Genomic DNA, 23,211 nt, shown 5'->3' on the forward strand with positions numbered 1-23,211 from the left:
ATGTCAATATGGGAGTACCACGTCACTAGAACACTTAACATAGATGTTGGGGATGGGAGAGTCATCCAGTTAGTTTCCCTGCAAGGACTGGCCTCGTGTAAATTCACTCTTGTTTTTAAATATCCAAACTGATGAGTCTTGTACCATTTCACTTGAACACTTCTTTGATATTCTCTGTATTCCTCATTTCTTCCTCACACCTATTGGTGTTTTGAATGTCTGGAGTCACTGTCACTGCATCCATTGTGATGCTCAGTTGGACCCCAGCCACAAATTTTTAGAAAGTCCATTGACTGCCCCATTGCTGAGCCATTGCCATTGGTTGAATGTGATGGAGACAGAGATCACTCAAGGGAGGGAAAAGAAAATTGAGTTGTTTGCCACTGGCCTTCTTTTGAGAATAAGTAGGCTAGCCTCCAAAGTTTGCCTCTGCCCCTTTCCCTTACAGTATAGAAGGAAACTGAGGTTGGCCAGACTGTCTTCCCTTAGTTAGATGGCAGCGGCAGCAGCTATTTTTACTGTAGTTCACTGCTTGTGGCTCTAGAGAGCATAGAAGAGAGAGTAACAGAAGGTTTTGTTGTTGTTGTTTTGTTTGAAGTTCTGTCCTGGAGGGCTGTTTACTGTTGTGGTCATTTCAGGATCAGTGAGAGCAGTAAAAGTCTTCAGCAGAAGCAGGAGGAAGATGTCAGAACACAGTAATGGACGGCAGCTGGGTTGGGACACATGTTGGATTCTGTCATTGGTTCATGTTCATTGCAATGGTGCTTAAGCTGGCCTCAAGGCCCGCTTTAGGGGCGGGCAATCAGGGTGGCCAGTTGGGTGCCCAAATTTTAGAGTACCAAATTATCATACTTGGGGGTGCTAAACCCTCTATTGAGTGGTTGGGGAACCAAAAATGTTTTCCATCCTGGGTCACAAAATACCTACTGCTGGCCCTGTCTGACCCCCACCCCTAGGGCTCCGTAATCTACCATTTTCACTAAGTTGAAATGGGCCGTTTCCATTAGCCAGGGTTAATAGATCAGTCTATATGTTAGTATATTTAAAAATTGTTAAATTTGGTTCCTTGGCAAATTAAACTTTTGGCCTGGTCTACACTACAAACTTAGGTCAACATAAGCAGCATTATGTCTATCTAATAATGTATGTGTCTACACTACCGAGTCCCTTCCGCTGACCTAAGTGGCCTGTAAAGTCAACTTCTGTACTCTACCTCCGTGAGAGTTGTAGTGCCTGATTCGACATCCACGGGTCAACATGGGGATAGTGTAGACACTGCGTTGTGTAATTTGAATGAATTGACTTCCAGGAGGTGTCCTACAGTGCTCCGCTGTCACTGCTCTGGAGAGCTCTTTCAACTCCACTGAACATCAGCCAGGTACACAGGGAACAGCCACTCCCCTGTTAAAAGTTCCCAGGGCTTTGAATTTTCATTTCCTATTTGATCAGCATGGAGAGCTCACCAGCACAGCTGATCATGGAGACGCAAGGCTAAAAACGTGCTCCAGCATGGAGTACACGGGAGGTGATGGATCTTACTGCTGTGTGGGGAGAAGACTCTGTGCAGGCAGAGCTCCGATCCAGCAGAAGAACTGCTGGTATCTATGCCAAGATTGCTCAGGGCATGGGGGAGAAGGGCTACACCAGGGGCACGCAGCAGTACCATGTGAAAATAAAGGAGCTTCAGCAAGCATCCAGAAGTCAAGGGAGGTGAACAGTCGTTCTGGTTCTACCCCACAGACATGCCGCTTTTATGAGGAGCTGCATGTGATTCTTGGCGGTGACCCCAACGCTACCCCAAAATGCTCCGTGGATACCTCCCAGGAGCCCTGGGCGACCTGTAGCAACAACGAGGAGGACACAGTTGAGGAGGAGAATGTGAGGCAGACAAGTGGAGGATCCATTCTCCCTGACAGCCAAGAACTGTTTTTAACCCTGGAGCCCATCCCTTCAGAGGACCAGTTGGCAGAGGAGCATGATTCTGGGAAAGGCACCTCTGGTAAGTACACATTTTAAATCAAACTGCTATTATTTTTTGTTTAATCTGAACAAAAGAGTAGGTGTAAGGCATACCGGTGGCCACTCCAGCTATGCAGAGGATGCTCGCTGAAAAAGACCGTTTATGGGGGCATGGTGTTGGCCCGGGAATCCTCCATGAAGATGCCTAGGAAGCTTTTATGGAGGTACTCTGCAATCCTTTTCAGAAGGCTTCTGGGAAGGGCTGCCTTATTTCGTCTTCCACGGTAGGACACTTTCCCATGCCACTCCAGTATTCACTCTGCTGGCATCATTGCAGCACACAGCATTGCAGCATAAGAACCAAGTCTGTAGCCAGATGCTTGCAGCCTCTGCTCTTTTGCCACCTCTGTTACCCTCCGGAGAGTGATATCACATATGGTCACCTGGGGGAAATGGGAAGTTTTCAATGCAAGCCCTTAAACCGCAAACAATTCAACAAGTAATCCGCCCCCTGTTTGGTTCAATATGGGTCACACAACCATGCTTTCCCAAACGTGCCGTCATTGTGGTTAGAAGGGATCACTGTGCATTGCAAGCAGCATTGAAAAAGAAGGGGAGGGGCGGCAGCTTCCTGTTTGTCTCCCTTCCCTCCTCACCTGGTGCCGCTTTTGTAATAAACAATTTGGGTGGTTTTTACACTGGTGCCTGTCCTCAAGTACCATCCAGGTTGCTACGGGAAAGGGGGCTTTTCTCAAGTTCCAACCTGTGATCCCAAGAATGTCTTCACAAAAGCAGCAGCACAAGACCTCTTGCCCATGCCTTGTGGCCTTTCTCACCATAGCTGGAGCAGCCAACTGACTCTTGCCATAGCCAACAGTTGTGATTACGTTGTGGCTTGCCAGTGAATTGTATTGAGGGGTGGTTTTTTAATTAAAGAATTAACTTTGCACCAGAAACAATGTATGCACTGTCAATGCTACCCTTGTGCTTTGCATTCCTTGTAGCTGAAACCTTGTCTGTTGGCACGAGGACAGAGATTTTCCCAGACTCGGGAGGACATGTTCAATGAGTGCCTCGGAGAGTGACAAGACAGAGCTCAGAGGATTACACTGTCTGAGAACCTGGACATGGACAGGGAGGACAGGAGAGCATGCAGGAAGGAAGAGCGTGCCACACAGGAAGAGATGCTGTGGATTATAAAGGAGCAATCAGACATGTTGAGGCATCTGGATGAGGTTCAAGAAAGGCAGCTAGATACTAGAGTCCCTCTGCAGCCTATGTTGAACCTGCTGCCATCATCACCCAGTTCTAAATCCTCCTTCCCCAAATATCCTATGAGGTGGGGGGGAAATCCCTTGCGCTCAACACCAGGGGAGGGTACAAGGACCGTAAGGCGCCCACACCTTTGATTGTTGTTGCAGTGCATCTGTAAGCAAGCTCTTCTTGTTTCTCCCCCAACAGTGTTATCAGCCCTTTTGCCCCATGTTATTTTACTTTTCTTTGCTGTCTGTGTGCATAATAAAACTGAACGGATTGAGGAGAAAAGGCTCTTTATTCATTCAACATACGGTGGTTGGTGGTGGGGGTGGAGTTTACAGGAGAGAACATGCAATGGAGGGGACAATTGGGTAAGGTTTATTCACATCTATCTCAAAGGTAACTTCGATCTGTGGTACACCACGAGGAGCAGGAGGGATTCCCATCAAGTCAAAAGTACCTAGAAGATGGTTATCCTCGGTGAGAGAATGTTCACCTTCATAGATCTTGATTGCCAGCAAGAGGTTCAGTCAGAAATGTTGAGCCAAGAAGTTAATTTCATTTGTCATTAACTAGGCCAATATTTCTATTTTAGCATTCTTGGAAACATTTTGTTTTTAAAAAAACATAAAAATCAAGGAATATGTCATCAAAGAAAATTGTAGTTTTATTTTCCCCATTTTTCAGGAAAATAAAAACAGGAAAAAATATTGTTGTGCTTGACAAATCTTTGTGGAATTTTTGTTTGTTTTTCCAAACAGCTTTATCGTCGTCTTTTTGTTTATTATTATAGGTATACAGATAGCAATACCTCTAGTTAAGGTTGCCTGACTCTTCGTCTTATAAGACCTCATTTTCAGTTGCTTATAATTTTGCCAAACTTTAACTATTCCATATTCCAGGTGTGTCTGCCTTGGACTGAATTCTGGAAAGTTTCAGCAAAAATTTCAGCCATTTCCGAGAACAAGATTAAGGGGAAATGCATTGTTTTGCCCATGTTAACAAATTGGTTAAGAAATTATTTTTGAGAACTTTTAGAACCTCCATGCTTCGGATAAATACTTAAAAAAAATAAATAAATTTAAGGTCCAAAGGCACATTTCACCACCATTTTGCACTTGCTCAGCCTATGTTTGAACTGGTCCTTACTGCTGCCGGTGTACAGCTTCATGAGCCATGGGAGCAAGGGGTAGGCTGGGTCTTCCAGGATCACAATTGGCATTTCAACATCACCAATAGTTATTTTGCAGTCTGGAAAGAAAGTCCCTGCTTGCAGCTTTCTGAACAGACCTGTGTTCCTAAAGATGTGCGCGTCATGCACCTTTCCCGACCATCCCATGTTGATGTCGGTGAAACAGTGCCTGTGATTCCCCAGCGCTTGCAACACGGTTGAGAAGTACCCCTTTTGATTTATGTACTCTTTGGCAAGGTGGGCCAGTCCCAAGATAGGGATATGGGTTCCATCTCTCACCCCACTGCAGTTAGGGAACCCCATCATGGCGAAACATTCCACTATGTTCTGTGCGTTGCCCAGAGTCACTACGCTTCTTAGCAGAAGTCTGTTAATGGCCCTGCAAACTTGGATCAGAACAGATCCCAAGGTAGATTTAGCCACTCCAAATTGATTCCCCACTGACCGGTAGCAGTCTGGTGTTGCAAGACTGCCCCCCAGGACCTCCTGCCCCATATCCAACCCTCCGGCCCCCTTACCATGGCGCTCAGAACAGCATGTCTGGAGCCGCGCCACCCGGCTGGAGCCAGATACGCTGCTGCGCTGCCCTGCATGAGTGTGCAGCCCTGCTGCCCAGAGCACTGCCTGCGCGGCGGCGTGGCTGTGGGGGAAGTGTGTGTGTGGGGGGGACAGCAGGGACGGGGGTGGGGGCTAGTCTCCCTGGCCAGGAGTTCAGGGGCCAGGCAGGACGGTCCCCCCAGGCCGTAGTTTGCCCACCTCTGTCATAGCCGCATAACGATGTGGTCCCACCAATCAGTGCTTGTTTCCCTGGCCCAGAAGTGGCACTCTACCATATCAAGGTGATGCACAGCTGTCACCAGCAATTGCGAATTGCTCCATTCCATGACTTCCAGCGGGGATGTTTGCATGGTATCACATTGTTCTGCACGATGGCTCCTGCTTCGGCTGAGTAACTACTGCAGGATAAGGTGAGAGGTGTTTGTAATGCTCACCACAACAGTGTACAGCTGAGCAGGGTACATGCTTGCCAAGCTATGGCATCTGCGGGGGTGAAAAAAGGAGCGAAAAAGGCTTGGTTTCTTTGCCATTGACTTCAGGGAGGGAGGGAGGTAAGTGCATCATAGGAGGCTAACGCCATGTTCCCATAACTACCTGCGCCAATGTTTTGGTCCCATAAGGCATTGCAAGCCCAACCTAAAACTCCACTCAGCTACGTGCACTGTGGGATAGCTACCCACAGAGAAGTGCTCCATGCTTGATGCAAGCCCTGCTAGTGAGGATACACTCCGCCTACACAATGAGTGTAGTATGGATACTCAAGATCAACTTGCTTAAATCGGAGGCTCGATGTTGACTGACAAGAAGTCAACTGAACTTTGTAGTGTAGACATGGGCCTAGATGGTTACTCTCTGTTTGGTTCAGTCATACTGTATCATCAGTATTGAAGAATATTTTTTTTCTGTAAGCTACTTAAATAGTAAAGTATTTAGAAAGTAAAACAAGTAATTTTCTTGGGATGTTGACTGTAATTTACATTCCAGTTAGGTAGGTGCTTAGACCCATCATCATCATCATTATTATTATTTTATTTGTATTATAATAGCACCTAGAAGTCCCAGTCTTGTACCGGGACCCCACTATGCTAATGTTAGTCCTTTAAAGGAGTAATGTTGACCTGTTCTTGAAGTGATTGGTTAGGTTATATTTTTAAACCATTCTTTTGTCTTTTATATACAAGTTGTCACTTTTGTATATTGCATGTTTTAAATAGGAACACTTTTCTCTAATATCTGTCATATGTGTAGGTGTATGTATGTGTATATGTGATGTATAAAAAATCCAGCTTTCCATATTTGCTTCATGGGTTTAAATGCAGCACAGAATCTTACATTTTCTTACAGGTTACCGTTCACTACAGCTATTCGGGAGAATCCATATGAAACTGACACTGTGACTGTTACTTATCGGTTTGGCAGTGCTGTCAATAAGGCACTACAATGTGCAGGCTTATTAAAGCAATACCTCTTTGGAGACATTTGAGAGAGAGGGGGTTGGAGGTGGGAGAGGAAACCTGAACAGTAAACAGAAAAACATATGGCTGGCTTTCCAAAAAAAAAGTCCTTGGAGGGAGAGTAGAGAGGGCAAGGAAACTTGCGGGGTTGGGGACGGGAGATGAATGATTACTGGAGAAAAATCTTACCTAAAACCCCTTCTCTAAAATTTTGAATTCCCCTGTTTTTAAAAGTGCTGGAATTTTCTAAATCTTCAATTATTTATTGGAAACTTGAACCTTTGTATCTTTCACCAAGGCCTGTTAGAATTAGTACACTTTAGATTGCACATTCTTCAAATTGGTGTTAGTCTTGTTAGTTACCAAGCCTGTAAAATCTTTGTCTGGGTTTACACTTAACTTTTTTTTACTAGTGTAACTACTTTGGTTACACATATGACTTTTTTTTCCCAATACAGTTATATTGGTAAAACCCTAGCCTAGTGTGTACACAATTATACTGTTACAAAGGTGACATTTATGCCAGTAATGTTATCCCCTTTCCCATACAGGAATAGCTGTACAAGTATAAAGTGCCTTTATAACTGTATCCACACTAAGGGCTTGGCTACACTTGCAAGTTAGAGCGCATTAAAGCAGCCCCGGGTGCCCTAACTCCTGAGGTGTCCACACTGGCAAGGCACTTAGAGCGCCTGGACTCTGCAGCTGGAGCATTCCTGGTAATCCACCTCCATGAGAAGCATAAAGCTTGCTGCGCCCCAGCTGAAACACCCGGGCATCAGTGTGGACGCCATGTTGCATTACTGTGCTGTGATTGGCCTCCGGAAACGTCCCATAATCCCCGGAAGTCAAGTGGCCACTCTGGTCATTGTTTTGAACTCAGCTGCAGGCATGCGGATATCCCCTTTTAAAGCTCAGTTTCTGACAGCCGGCATGCTTATCTGCTCTGGGACAAAGCAAGCCATTACTGTGGAATGCTACTGGTGAGTGTGTGTGAAAGAGAGAGGAAGGGGTTCTGCTTCTGTCTGAACTTACAAGACAGCATGCTGACACACTCTGCCCCCCAAAACACACTGTCTCTCCCCCCACATACTCACAACACACTCCCTATCACACACTATCTCCCCCCCCCCCATTTGAAAAGCATGTTGCAGCCACTTGCGCACTGGGATAGCTACCACAATGCGCTGCTCCTTGTAGTGTTGCATGAGCTGCTAATGTGGCCAAACCAGTGCGCTTGGAGCTGACAGTGTAAACTCACAGCAGCGTTTTCCCTGCTGCGGTCTCCGAAGGCTGGTTTAACTCCCAGCGCTCTACATCTGCAAGTGTAGCCAAACCCTAGAGATGGTTGTACTGCTTTAACTATACCTGTATAGTTAAAGCACTACAATTTTCTAGTGTAGAAAAGCCCTTATACCACTAACTTTAGTGCTAATGGTGTTTAAAACGACACATGGTAGTGTCTACAGGATCAGTCCCTTTAGTTGGTCTTAGGGCTGACCTGCAACTAAACCTGAGATTGACCTAGCTACGTCACTCAGAGCTGTGAAAATTTCATGCCCAGTGTAGAGGCAGCTAGATTTGCCAGAAGAATTATTCCTTTAACCTAACTAATGACAGGTTTCAGAGTAGCAGCCGTGTTAGTCTGTATCCGCAAAAAGAAGAACAGGAGCACTTGTGGCACCTTAGAGACTAACAAATTTATTAGAGCATAAGCTCTCGTGGACTACAGCCCACTTCTTCGACTACAGCTCACTTCTTCGGATGCATATGCATCCGAAGAAGTGGGCTGTAGTCCACGAAAGCTTATGCTCTAATAAATTTGTTAGTCTCTAAGGTGCCACAAGTGCTCCTGTTCTTCTTTTAACCTAACTGCCTCTCAAAGAGGTGAATTATATACATTAATGAAAAACTCTCTCCAATGATGTAGAACATGGGTTCTCAAACTTCATTGCATTGCAACCCCTTTCTAAAAATGAAGTTACTATATGACTGCTGGATGGGGGGCGGGGAGCAAGCCCTGCTGCCCCGGGTGAGGGTGGAACTCAGGTTTCATCTTCAGCCCAAGTCCCAGCAAGTCTAATGCTGGCCCTGGCGACCCCATTAAAATCAGGTTGTGACCAATTTCGGGTCCCAACCCACAGTTTCAGAACTGCTGATATAGGAAACATCTATGCTACGTTAACACAGCGGCGGCACTGTAGCTGAGCTGCTGTAGTGCAGACGTACCTGTAGGCTTGTGTCAAAGCATGATTTTTATTTACCCTTCCTGCATGCATTGTCTAACTTAACCAAAACTAAACTATATAATTCTGTGTGAAACCCTAAGTGTGTTTTTGTACCAGGGTAAATGTTTCTGTGTGAAGTTTGATACTCATCAAACAAAGCATTTGGGAAATATGAGGGCTGTTAATTTTAAAAAAGGGTTACTAATGTTTATTTGCCACTTCATATTTTACAAATAATTTCACCCAGAAACATTTAATTTATTTTATTTTGGTAGCCTCAGTGAGGACAGGGGCATTTGACTATTTTGAGAGCAGATGTGGTGATTTAATTTTGGCATTTTGGGAGATTTATCCAGACCTCTTGGAAAAGTTAAGGCAATATATCATATTGCACAGTTTGAGAAATACATGCTTGTGGCTTCAGACATCTTAGAGTTTCTGATTTTTTTTTTTTTTTGATTCAGGTGGAATACAGTTCACAAAATAACCTTAATTTTGCCTGCTGCCCTATTACACTCTGTACCCTCCATTAAATGTAAGATCACTTTCACTATAATTGTATAATTGTAACTTCTCACGTTTACCTATAATTTATTATCTATGTGCAATAATGTTCTATCCTCACTAGTTTGCATTGGAGAAGGAGAATAGTCTGAGGTCTTTGGTCAATATTTGACCAAAATATAAATCAGAATCTGTGGAGGATTAGGTTTCAGATCCATATTGGGGACAGGGGAAAGAGAGCGAGGGTGGGGAAGAGAGTGAGTGACGGAGGGAGGGGGGTGGAATGAGCCTGGGGTGGGACCTCGGAAAAGGGGTGGGGCAGTGGCGGGGTCTCAGGGAAGGGGCAGGGCAGTGACAGGGCAAGAGTGTTCAGTTTTGTGCGCTTTAGAAAGTTGGCAACTCTAGTCCTTAACAAAAATTTCCTTTCTGAGATTTTTATAAAAGGGCGTAGCCTATGGCAAAATGAAATAATAAGCTGGTAATGTTAAATTGGGTTTCTCTGGTAGTAATTCAGCAAGTGCTGAAAAAGCAAAAGTGAAAAGAGAAAAAGAGTAACGTGAGATTAGGGTGCTTACAACACACATTAAACTACTAGAATAATTTGGATTTTGATTAAATGTCTTGTATAACGGAAACAATTTGTCATAATTTCTCATGAGAATCCGAAAGAATCTCTGTTAAGATTTGTCTTGTTAAGTTTAAGTAGTATTTGACTCAGTCTTTAAACAAAAAAATGTGGATTCTTGATGGTTAATACTAAAGGGGAGAAAAGGAATATGTTAAGTAATCAGAACAGTAGAAATTACAATAGATGCAATCAGCATAAATCTATTGTCCTATCTCTTTATGTATAAAACTTAAGAACATTTGAAATTTTCAGTCATGTTAATGGGATTTCCAGATAATATTTTAGAATGCAGCGCATGATGACTGAAGTGCTACTGGAGTTGTAATTAGTGGACCATTGGCAAGGGAAGTAAATTCCCATAGCCTATAGGGAACTACAAGAGCAATAATGCATACAATTTATTATTAGATGAATTTCAGTGATAGTCGATCTTTCACATATTCCAATTATCAGAGTGTAAATTAAAGTTTGAATGACAGTGAAGGAAAGAAAAGCGATCAGAGTTATGTTGATACATTAGAGTTTTACGAAGCTGTTGTAACTGTCGTTGTTTGCATTTAATTTGAGCCTGATTGCTTTTTGTTTTCCAAGTGTTCAGTGGTCTGCTAAATTATAATAGGATTTTGCATTGTTTTTTGAATATACTGTTTACAGTTAAGATGCTTTTTGTATTTTTGGCTATTTAAACAATTTCAAGCAATGATACACTTAAATGTTTTACATCCTGTGAAATTTAATACAAAGTATTAGGCACTTAACACAATCATGAGAAAAAAATTTGAGTGAAAAGAATCAAAGTATGGCATGGTGTAAAAACTTTTGCCCAATAAAGGAGAGATTTTTGCTTCATTTTTTGTTTTGAAAGGTCTCTTGTTATAGTCTGTTTATATCAGGTGTCTTAGTGAAAAGCTCAACAATAAATAGAATTCTGGGATAGTCCATTTATCTAAGCAAAATTATACTACTTAAATGTAATCTCATAGACCATTGTGGGTCTATTTTTGGGGGGGAGGGGGAGAGGGAGGGTTAAACAAACAATAGTATAAAAAGGAAAGTGGATTTTTTTTTTAATGCCTCAGATTTTTTACAGGATGGCCTCCTCTGTTGTTGTAAGTGGTGGTATTATTGAGAATTTCAATTAGGGATAGAACAGAAAAGCTAGACAACAAGAAAGGTATTGGGTAGAGTGGTAGCGAGACCATAATTAAGGTTGTCAGGGATTTCAGTTTCATAGCGTAATGATTTGTTATAAATATATTTGTTGGAATGGCCATGAAGAGCAGGCATAGAATGTCATCAGAAGTATTCCCCTGTAGGAAAAATTTTTTTAGTCGAGAATGGCTTTATTTATTCGAGAGAGAGAGACTGCTTTTATCTGCTATATTGGGGAAAGAGCAGAATTGGTAGCATCATAATAATTTCTCTCAGAAAAATCTAGTCATGACTCATGTTAGATAAACTCTTCTCTTCAGATGCACTGACCACCTTTGTATTGTCTATGTGACTAAGCAAGAGAGCTTGCCACTTCCTGTCTTCAAAAAGCCCAAGTCCCTGACTACTTGATTTTCCCAATACATTAGTCTGACAGACATCTGTGTTTGTGAGCACTTTGCTATGTCCTGCCATTAGCAGAAGTACCAGGTTCCAAGGACAGAATATGCTAGTGCTGTCTGTGGTCTGGCTATCCTTTAGCACAGTGCTTAGACAGTCTTTGGAAGGCCTAGTCCCCCACCCATCCCATCCCCCCCTTTTTATTTTCACTTTTAATATGGCTTCCTAACTATTTACTACTTTTATTGTGTACCGGTGTTCAACACAGACACTGCATTGACAGAACATGGATGGGCTTGTTCCCTACACCTGTGGAACACATACAGTACTGTTACAGAGGTCTGATTATACATACTTTGTAGCTACACCCTGTGAAATTTTTAAATACAAAGTATTAGGCATTTAATATAATTTTGTGAGGGGGAGAAAAAAATCAAATGAAAAGAATCCAAGTTTGATGACTTGAGCAATCACATACATGCACCTATTGAGTTGTTCATGATTAACAACTGTGATGACAGAAGGCAGAACCTAGTATGCTGCTTGATAAATACTCTTGACTAGTGTAGAATTCTATGATTTTGTATATTCTGAGATAGGAGTTGGGGGCATTTAAATCATTTCTTTTACTATCCCTCTTCCCGTCCCCCATCAGCTAGAAACCTTCAGCTAAAACAATTAATTAAACAAGAGGCCCAGCTATTTGACTTCACCTTTTGCAGGAGGGACTGTGGACCCATACGTGATTTATTATACAGATTGAGACAATGACTCTGAATAGGTGGCAGAAAATTGAGACAGTAAATGCAATTAATGCAGTTATTAGGGTATATAAAAGAATATTGTATATAGGATGACTTAACACAAAACTGGAACAATAGTTCCTGAAACCCCACACTAGAGGCCTAGTATCAGTTCAATTAAAAGAGAGACTAGGGTGTGTCAATTCAGGACAACTGCTCCTGTTTTTCCCCTTTAGTTACCCAGTGAGGGCATCTGCTCTCAGGTTTCCAGCTCTTGCCTTTCTTGGGTGGAGACCAGCTTCCCTCTCCCTCCTGACAGGGGCATTCCCAGGCTGAACAGTTCCCTGTCTTCATTGTGTTATTCGTAGCAAAAGATAGTCTACCTAGGCAGATTTGTCAGAGATAATGTAATTGCCCACAGATAAGCTACCACACAGCTTTCTGTGCAAGCGTATTTATTCTTTGGATAAGAGCATTGCTGAGAAAACATATTAAGAGCAATAAAAGAACCTACATACATGCCATTAAGCTTACCAGGGATCACCCCAACTCTAACATGGGCTCTGGCAGGAACAGTCCTTCAGAACCCAACAAAGGGGTCTCTTCTATGGTCACGTGTTCATAAGAGCCTCAGCTCAGAACTAGCACCCTCATGAAAAATGTAGTCCATCCTTTATACAGTGTGTGGGGTCATTTGAATTGGAGTTTCCAGGAACAGGTAATTAGTAGACAATGGGGTCTCTCTCGAGGGGGTAGCTTCTTGGGAGGATTTGTTTTTCCCTTCTTCCAGGTAATCCATTTCAAACATGTTGTCCCACAAAGTCCTTTGAAGTTCCTAAAACTTTCCAGAGATTGCATTAGTCAGTCTCCTCAAAGTTGCATACAATTCCACAATAATACATGCACAGTTACATTTTTAATATAGTGGACCCCAAAGTTATGAAACGTAATTCCGTAACGTTTATCTTAATATCCTGGACAAACATTGAATTGTTAGTCTGTCCCAACACAGCAGTGGAACAACGGTTCCTGAAACCCAACAGTAAAGGCTTGCCAGTAGTGAAATTAAGAGATAGACAAGGGTAGGTGACCACTCCCTTTGCGTTTGGGACCAATCTGCAGTGTAATTAGTAAATTGTTTGACTGACAGTGATTTTTATAAAGGTGATAGGGAAAAGGAAACTGGATAATTCAACCACGCACTTAACAGGTATTTGAAATGGTTTTTGATGGGGAGGAGACTTTTTAACCATAGGTGGCAATTTCCTAAAATCTCAGTGGCTGTAGATCTGATAGTTGATCAGTCCAAGATTGACAGTGGCACCCTCTGAACTGCACAGATTAACTATTGTGGTAAATCACAATTTACAATATATTAACAAGTAAACAGTGTATTTAATTCATGCACTTGGCAGATGCTATTGGCAGAGCTGATAGCACTGCCTAGAGTTAAGGTTGCTTAATGCATCATATTATAAAACCTTGTTCTTTGAGTAGTGTCCCTGAGTGCTCCACTTCAGATGTGTGTGAGCCTCTTGATCCCTTGTTTGGAGATGTCTAGCTAGCAGTGTCCATTCAGCCTGTGCATGCACCCTATGCCTTATCATGGGAGACACTGAGGCTATATAGGGGTGCGTGGGCAAACTGTCCTAAGTTTCTTCTCTACCATCTCGGCCTGAGACAGAAACCTAGCATGTCCGCCTACAGCGTACTCGGCCTTCACTTTCCTTGTATGCACTTAGATAGTTTATAATTGTAAAGTTAGTGTTAGTGTTTAGTACAGTATAGTTTTAGTTGTGGGGTTTTTTCTTCTCTCTTCCTTCTGGGAGACTGTCTTCTCCTAGTGGGGCATGCTTGGCTCTCCAGGCTTCAAACACTGGGTCTCTTGCTGGGAGGCTATAGTGACAGGCAGTCTGAGTTTGTCCATTGCCTGGGGGGAGGGGAGTCCCATCTCTCCCAGAAGTGTTCCTTCTGTTTGGCCCTGAAGAACATGAAGATAAAGCTCAGACTGTTGGTCATGACATGCTCCCTGCAACCATCCTCTGAGCCAGGTTAGGAGATTCTCCCCCTTATCCCCCAATATATCTGTCCTTGGACAGATTCAGTGCCATGTCAACATGAGGGCATGCTTCTCCTAAGGAAGTGAAGTCTTTGGAGCGTGCTCTTTGGAAGACTCTTGGAAAAAGGACTGTGGACTCTTACTCTGAGCTAGCTCCAGAAAAGACCAGGTCCCCATCGAGGTTCCCTGTCTCTGAGGGTACCGTTGAGGCAAAGGACTCTTCCGCTGATATTGGCAGGCCTATGAAGCCCTGGGGGTCCAAGGACAGGAAGTTCAGCTCCAATAGGGCACTGGTACCCTCCACCAATAAGGAGGCTAAGCAGAGGGTACCATTGAGTTCAATCCTGCCATCGGCTCTGAAGCATCCCATTCAGCTGTTGGTGCTGTCACGTGCCCATCATAATCCATATCGTCCACTTCAGCTACTGCAACCTCAACTATGGCATTGGTACTTGGATACTTTCTGGTAACACAGGAATTTGGATACTTGATGGACCTCTGTGTCAGATGAACCAGCGTCTCCATTGTTGGTGGGTACTGAGTATCTCTTGGTACCAAGACCTCAGTCTCCAAGTGGACATTCATAGAATCATAGAATATCAGGGTTGGAAGGGACCTCAGGAGGTCATCTAGTCTAACCCCCTGCTCAAAGCAGGACCAATTCCCAACTAAATCATCCCAGCCAGGGCTTTGTCAAGCCTGACCTTAAAAACCTCTAAGGAAGGAGATTCTACCACCTTCCTAGGTAACCCATTCCAGTGCTTCACCACCCTCCTAGTGAAAAAGTTTTTCCTAATATCCAACCTAAACCTCCCCCACTGCAACTTGAGACCATTACTCCTTGTTCTGTCATCTGGAACCACTAAGAACAGTCTAGATCCATCCTCTTTGGAACCCCCTTTCAGGTAGTTGAAAGCAGCTATCAAATCCCCCCTCATTCTTCTCTACTACAGACTAAACAATCCCAGTTCCTTCAGCCTCTCCTCATAAGTCATGTGCTCCAGCCCCCTAATCATTTTTGTTGCCCTCCGCTGGATTCTTTTTCCAATTTTTCCACATCCTTCTTGTAGTGTGGGGCCCAAAACTGGACACAGTACTCCAGATGAGGCCTCATCAATGTTGAATAGAGGGGAACGATCACGTCCCTCGATCTGCTGGCAATGCCCCTACTTATACAGCCCAGAATGCCGTTAGCCTACTTGGCAACAAGGGCACACTGTTGACTCATATCCAGCTTCTCGTCCACTGTAACCCCTAGGTCCTTTTCTGCAGAACTGCTTCCTAGCCATTCGGTCCCAAGTCTGTAACAGTGCATGGGATTCTTCCATCCTAAGTGCAGGACTCTGCACTTGTCCTTGTTGAACCTCATCAGGTTTCTTTTGGCCCAATCCTCTAATTTGTCTAGGTCCCTCTGTATCCTGTCCCTACCCTCTAGCGTATCTACCACTCTTCCCAGTTTAGTGTCATCTGCAAACTTGCCGAGAGTGCAGTCCACGCCATCCTCCAGATCATTAATGAAGATCTTGAACAAAACCGGCCCCAGGACCGACCCCTGGGGCACTCCACCTGAAACCGGCTGCCAACTATACATGGAGCCGTTGATCATTACCCGTTGAGCCCGACGATCTAGCCAGCTTTCTATCCACCTTATAGTCCATTCATCCAGCCCATACTTCTTTAACTTGCTGGCAAGAATACTGTGGGAGACTGTATCAAAAGCTTTGCTAAAGTCAAGGAATAACACATCCACTGCTGCTCTCCATATTCTGCTGCTCTCCTTTCTTCCTTGTGTCGGGATCCTGAACTCGACCATCTCATGGTCACTGCCTCCCAGGTTCCCATCCACTTTTGCTTCCCCTACTAATTCTTCCCGGTTTGTGAGCAGTAGGTCTAGAAGAGCTCTGCCCCCAGTTGGTTCCTCCAGCATTTGCACCAGGAAATTGTCCGCTACACTTTCCAAAAACTTCCTGGATTGTCTGTGCACCGCTGTATTGCTCTCCCAGCAGATATCAGGGTGATTAAACTCTCTCATGAGAACCAGGGCCTGCGATCTAGTAACTTCTGCTAGTTGCGGGAAGAAAGCCGCGTCCACCTCATCCCCCTGGTCTGGTGGTCTATAGCAGACTCCCACCACCACATCACCCTTGTTGCTCACACTTCTAAACTTAATCCAGAGACACTCAGGTTTTTCTGCAGTTATGTCTCTGCCTCCTTCCATGGCCAACAACTTCAGGCTTCAGACTTCATTACAAGGGTAGCAGACACTCTCAGATCCATTTGAGGGAGGTCAGCTATCTAAATCATAAGCTGTTAGATATTTTGCAGTTGGCAACACCCTCCAGAGTGGGGTTACCTATTAATGATCCAGCTAAGATGGTGTGGCAAACACCTGCAATTATTCCACCAATGTGCAAATGGGCAGATAAACTCCGTAAGGGCAAGCAGTACTTTTTGACTTTTTTTATTTCTCATTTCCCACCTAACGTCCTAGTGGTGGATGGGGTGAATAAATGGAACAAACAGCACTTTTCAAGATCTAATCCCTATGACGACCAAAAGCGTCTGGGTCTTTTTGGAAGAAAATCTTACTCATCCACAACCCTGCAGTTCCAGATTGCAAACTACCAGGCAATCATGGCCAAATACAGCTTTACTAATTACAACAAATGTACAGCTTTTATTGAGTGGCTGCCACATGACTGCAGGAAGCAATAGTTGTGGAGGGTTAGCCATTGGCCAGAACGGCTCTCCAAGTATCTCTCAATTCTGTGGACACAACTGTCTACCCCCATGGAGCGGGAACTGTTATATGCAGGCATCATGGCTTCAACTTCTGGGGTTTCCAAGAGAAGTTCATAGCACCATAGAGGACCTCCCCATTGAGGGTCATAAGCTTTTCTCGGAGACCACAAATGATTCCCTGCACACATGGAAGGACTACCAGGGCTACCCTACATTCCTTGGGCATTTATACACCTATGAGAAAGAAGCATTTCAGTAGGTCACAAACTGCCCAGAGGTTATGCCCAGAAAAGAGAAACAAGTTTCAGAGGAAGAGGGCTGCCCATCTGCCCGCCACAATCACCTAGGCATCCTCTAAACAGTAGTTTTGAGTGGTTGGTCTAGGGTTCAAATCCTCTCACTCCTCTGGATTTACAGTTACACCCTTTAGCTCCTCTCTCTCCCTTTGGGGACAGCCTTGTCCATTTTCTCCAGGTGTGGGAGCTGATCACCATGGACTGATGGGTCTTGTGGGTCATAACATCAGGCTACACCACCGCTCTTTTTTACCCCTCTTCCCTGTCCATCTTCAGAAACTCCTCTCATGAGCTTCTACTGAGGCAAAAGGTGAACTCTCTCCTTCAGCTAGGAGCAATGGAACTGGTTGCTTCCCCGCACGGGGTTCTACTCAAAATATTTCCTAGTGATGGAGGGTGGAGGCTGATCTTGGATCTAATATGGTTAAACAAGTTCACGAAACCTCAAAAAAGTGCAGGATGGTAACTTTGGCGATCATAATTTGTTTACTAGAAGAAGAAATGGTTTTCGTCCCTTGACTTGCAAGACATATCAATTTCCATATAACTATACACCAATCACACAGGAAATACCTACAAATCACCCCAAGGGTGTCTTCAAGGTTCTAGCAGTAGTGGCAGCTTACTTTTGACAGGAAGTGTCCTGGTCTTTCCATACCTCGATGAGTGGCTACCTCAAGGTCCACTCCTTTGAGGTGGTGTTATTGTCCACCCAGAAGGCCCTCGCTCTGTTCCAAGAATTGGGCCTACAGCTGAATGTAAAGACATTCATGCTGGTACCTGTACAAAGAATATAGTTTACAGGGGGCATACTTGGACTTATTGACAGCCAGAGTATACCTCTCTTTACAGATTTGTGATCTTGTCAGATCTGGTAGAAACAATTCAGGGAAGCCTGGGCACCACAATAAAGAACGGTCTTCAACTCTTGTACTATATGGTAGCTTGCACACTTGTGACCAATCATACAAGGTCTGCTGTTTCCTGGGTTGGCTCAGAAATACCTATTCTCCAAACAGGGACACCTTGGACAGACAGATGACGGTCCCCTTTCATGTAAAGAACTCCCTACACTGGTGGAGGGAACAACTCAATATCTGTGCAGGTATCCTCTCCTGTAGCCCATCACCATCAATAACTAACAATCTATGCATCCCTGTTAAGATGACACCCTCACGATTGAGAGCAGATGGACAGCTCACAAAACCAGTCTCCACATCAACTTGTGGGAGCTCAGAGTGGTCAGGAATGTTTGCCTCCATTTTCTGCCCCTCATCCGGGGCAAAGCAATCAAGGTCATGACCGATTATATGTCCTATATGTTTTATATCAATAAGAGGGAAGGAGCAAGATCCCTCTCTTTGTGTGTCAAAGCTATAAAGCTCCAGAACTTGTGTATAGTCCACCCTATTCAGATTTCAGCAGTCTACCTCCCAGGCATCCAGAACACCACAGCTAATGCCCTCAACAGAAACTCTCATGTTATGTATGGGAGCTGGACACTCAGGTTCTCCCCAGCATTTTCTAGAGACGGGGGACTGCCAGAGATCAATCTCTTCACCATGTCCAAGAACATGTCCCACGGCTTATGCCCTTGGGCTTTGGCTTTGGCCCTGGGCCCCACAAGTCTAATGCCAACCCTGGCAACCCCATTAAAAAGGGGTCACAACCCACTTAGGGATCATGACCCACAGTTTGAGAACTGCTATTCTAATTCTAAAGATGCTGAACAAAATCGGGCAGGGCAGGGCCAGAGTTATCCTAGTGGTACCTACCTGGCCGAGATAAGCATGGTACCCTTACCTGCTTCAGCTCTGTGTCCAACTGTCGATCAAGCTCCTGATCATTCCTCATTTCCTGTCCATGCTTCACCTGCAGTTCTACACTTCAGGGAGTGGCTCCTGGATGATTCTAAGGAGTAGAGGTTTCCTGCTCTATGGATATGCAGTAGAAACGTGTCAACCTGCACTACTAAATACCTGGAGAAATGCAAGAGATTTGTGCATTGGTGTGATTGTTGTTACTTCAGGGCTGATTGGGCTCCTCTTTCTCTTATGCTAGATTACCTGCTGGATCTGAAGATATCTGGGTTATTCATCAGTTTGGTCAAGGTACACTTAGCCACCATTTCAGCCTTTCATCCCCAAGTCTAGGAATTATCCATTTTTGCTCACCTGGCATCACCCAAGTTTAAGGGTCTGGGTAATCTTTTCTCCCAAATTAAATACCCTACCTTGCCTTGGGACCTTAACCTGGTTCTCAACCACCTCATAAGACCTCCATTTGGACCAATGGCTACCTGCTTGATGTATCTATGAAGACGGCCCTTTTAGTCACCATCACGTTGACCCATAGTGTCAGGGAGGTTGGAGCCTTAATGGCAGAGCCCTCCTTTACAGTGTTCTTTAATGATAAGGTCTCTTTATGTCCGCATCCTGGGTTCCTGCCAAAGGTTTCATCGGATTTTTAACCAATGTATTCATCTACCAATACTTTTTCCGAAACCTCCTAGTTCTTAACAGGAATCCTATTTCCATACCCTGGATGTTATAAGGGTCTTGGAGATTGCCTGGACTCTTCATAGCCTTCTCAGATAGATCTAAGAGGGTTCCTAGCTCAAAGACTTTCAAAATGGGTAGTAGGTTGTATCTTAACCTGTTATGAGTCTGCAGGGGCTCTGCGCCCCTTCCCCCAAGGGTGAGAACACATTCAACTAGATCGCTGGCAACATCTACTGTGATGTGTATGGCCACTACTTGGACCTCCATCTGTACGTTTTCAAAGCATTACGCTCTGCTCAATGCTGTCAGATCCAATGAAATACTTGGCTATGCAGTACTATCTTCAGTTCTGGACCCTATTCTGAAGCTCCCTCCTCCTTCTAAGGATATCGCTTGAAAGTCAACTGAAATGGAGCACCCATAGGTATGCCACTTGAAGAAGAAGAAGGAAACGTTACTCGCCCTGTGCAGTATCAGTAGTTCTTTGAAATGTATCCACCTATGGGTGCTCCACTACCTGCCTTCCTTCCCCTCTCCTTCGATTGTTCCCTAGTTGATGACTGGGTAGAGAAGAAACTGAGGGAGGTTCATTCATTCACCCCTATATAGCCTCAGTGTCTGCCGCGAGAAGGCAATAGGGAAACGGACACTGCTAGCTAGAAATCTCCAATGGAGGGCTCAAGGTGCATGCTCACCTAAAGTAGAGCACCCATGACAATGCATGACAGATTATGGGAGGACAGCACATTATCACTAGTAAAATATGTTGACATAGAGCTATACTAGCTGCCATTGTGAAAGGGATATTTATTGCCCTAGTGACAAACTGGAGAAGTTTGGAATCACACTTTTATTATCTTCCAAACAGTCTGGCAGAGTTTATTCTTAGTAAATGCCTTCAAGGGAATTTTGCTGAATCTAGTGTAAATACTTGCTGCAACACCACAGTATGATTTTTACTGAACTTGTATATTTCTGTCTGTCTCATTTTTTCCTTTGTTCTATTATCTATTTTTCTTACAAACTTATGTTGCTGTAACACAGTGGTATATTTGTATTACAAAATTTTGTGCTCTGCTTTGGGGTTATGGAAAGTGGTGTTATAGTTGGAGTGCCAAAGTCCATAAGCTTGCCTAAATTTTGTGTTTTTAAAGGTCTTTTTTTCAGTTGCTTATAAAGATCTCCTCCTCTTCTCAGGCTGAGGTTTCCCAAGTTTGGTCTTGTCACAAGTTTCTTTAAAGTTTGAGGATAAATTGGTTCAGACAGTGCTATATCTTAACTAGGCAAGTATTGAATTTTGAAGGGTGACCTCTGTAATTACAGATAAATGTTTTCTTAAAGCAATAAAGTTAGATTTTTTTTATCAATTGGGGGAAAAGGCTGTTACAGTTGTGAAAGGGGCTGGGGACAATGCAGCTATGCTGGTGGAGCTGCTGGTGCGGGGCGTTGGCTCCTGGGAGCGGCGGCTCCATGTTCTGCTCCTTTCGCCGCTGCAGTTCCCAGGAGAGCCCTGCGGTCCCGTGGATACCGATTTATATCTGCGTACGTACATTTGTATCTGTGCAGGGCTATAACTACAAGCTCAACACTGAAAGAGGACTCCAATCCTGGGATCTGATTGGTGGAATTGGGGGCCCAGTTGGTTACCTGCTTCTCTTTTAACCAAGCAGAGGAACAGGAAGTTGTCTGTGCAGCTGGGTTTCCCTTACTTAGAACTGTCTCCCCTCCTCTACCTGCTTCTATTGTCTGACTCTGATTTTCTGGTATCTGATGTGGCCTGGCTCCCAACTCATGCTCTGACCACTAGGTCAGAACCTAGTTTTGTTAGTATGTTTACATTAGATATGCAATGTGGATACTATTACTATTTTGCATTCCTGTATTGTCATGAAAAAGTGGTGTATTATGCTCATGATAAAACACAGTGTTTAATAACTTTTAAGCAAGCCACTAATTTCTGCACCTAATTCAGGTTTCAGGTCGGATTTAGGTTTTAGCACCATGTAGTGCACATTTCAGCACTCTAATCTTGAGGTGACAAGGACATGGTTGGTGGCAACAAGTTCCATATCTAGAGGAAATGGTTGCAACTTCCCAGCTAAATGCAGCTGAGGAATATGTGTAGTTCCAACCATTGTTGCTCCTACCTGATTGTCAAAAGGTATCTGGGAATCTAGTGATGGTGAACTTGAGCAACAAGAAGTGTTTGCACAGTCTCGCTTAAAGGTGCAGGTATCCTCACCATGTCCTCCAGTTCCTTTCCCCAATTCATCAAAAACTCCCTACTTTCATTCAGATTGAGCCTTGGTTAGCTGATCCTAGTTCCTTCCTGAGTCTTGGATGGGCTCTGGATAAGGTCAAAAGGTCATAAGAGCTGGAAAGATAGAGATGGATGTCATTAATATATTGAAGATACTGTAACCCATGTCTCCTTCATAGCCTTCCGAATGGCTTCATATATCTTTTAAACAAGAGGAAAGACTAAAGGGAACTGTGCGTAATCCACGTGAATGCTATCCTGGTGGAAAAATAGTTGCTCATCGCAACTCTTTTTGAGGTTACTCAGCAAGAAATTAAACAATCAACCAAGAACAGCCTTGTCATTTCCCATGGTTGTCCACAGGTAAATCACTAATACTTCATGATTAAAACATCAAAGGCAGATAATACATCTAATAATATCCGCATGGCCATGAGGTGACCTACCCATGCAGACTCCATTCCATACTTTCCATACCCGTATTAACTAGTGAAGAACATGTGAGGTGGTTAGTTCCTGGGAGTTATCCTGTCATAGCCTTTTTCAATAATCTTAACCAAAAATGGAAGATTAGATACAGAGCGTTAATTGTCTACTGTTGGGATTCTCTCTGAGACCTTTTACACTTGCCTTATCCATAACATCTAGTCCAGTTCTGGGAGAACGCTTCATCCAGTTCTCTGGGACCCAAAAAACTCAGACACCAGATTTCATCACTGAGGTTCCTTTATTTAGCATACAGTAAAGCTATGCTGAGTTGATAAGACTCAAGCGTTAGGGGGTGGGCATACCACACATCCAAAGTTGCATAGAAAACTTCTTCCTTTTATATACATTACATTGCATTGACTATAGATTGCATTATTGGCCTGGTAACTTTGTAGTAACCAATCCCTGTATTGCATACTCTGCCCATGTGCTGTTTCATGTATAACTTGATCTTTACATTGCAGGTTTATCTTGTCCATTGTCCCTAGTCCTAGGGTGTTCCTGGTTATCTTAGCGTACACAGGCATTCTGACTCAGTATACTGCGGGTAAAGCCTTTATTTACAACTTAACCTTCCATTCACCTTCCCAGTCATGACCACTAAGAATTGAGGCAAGTTACTCATATCAAGCTAGGCCTACATCCAGATTTTAATGGAACTTCATACTTAATTAAGAAGATTCTGGGTCCAGCAATACTAATTCCTGCTCTGACCCATATGTAACTGTGGGAAACTGATTATTAGGGCTATGCTCCTTTATTCCTCATGGGATGATTCCTATTTTAGAGG

The 23,211-nt window shown here is 43.8% G+C and overlaps 1 protein-coding gene across 10 annotated transcripts in view; it reads left to right on the plus strand.

Moving 5' to 3' along the window:
• TBC1D22A (TBC1 domain family member 22A) overlaps positions 1-23,211 on the plus strand; it is a 438,695-nt gene that overhangs the window by 109,563 nt on the left and 305,921 nt on the right. For 2 of the 10 annotated variants that reach the window (XM_065554749.1, XM_065554744.1), the window contains 2 exons: positions 1,310-1,999; positions 2,964-3,504. The exons of the other annotated variants lie outside the window; for them this stretch is intronic. In XM_065554749.1, coding sequence (XP_065410821.1) covers positions 1,310-1,999; positions 2,964-3,028 — 755 coding nt within the window. In that variant the 3' untranslated portion in view covers positions 3,029-3,504. Of the gene's footprint in view, positions 1-1,309; positions 2,000-2,963; positions 3,505-23,211 lie in introns of those variants that run through there. 10 annotated transcript variants of the gene reach the window in all.

The sequence above is a fragment of the Chrysemys picta genome, chromosome 1 (assembly GCF_011386835.1).
Source record: "Chrysemys picta bellii isolate R12L10 chromosome 1, ASM1138683v2, whole genome shotgun sequence".
Lineage (NCBI taxonomy): Eukaryota > Metazoa > Chordata > Testudines > Emydidae > Chrysemys > Chrysemys picta.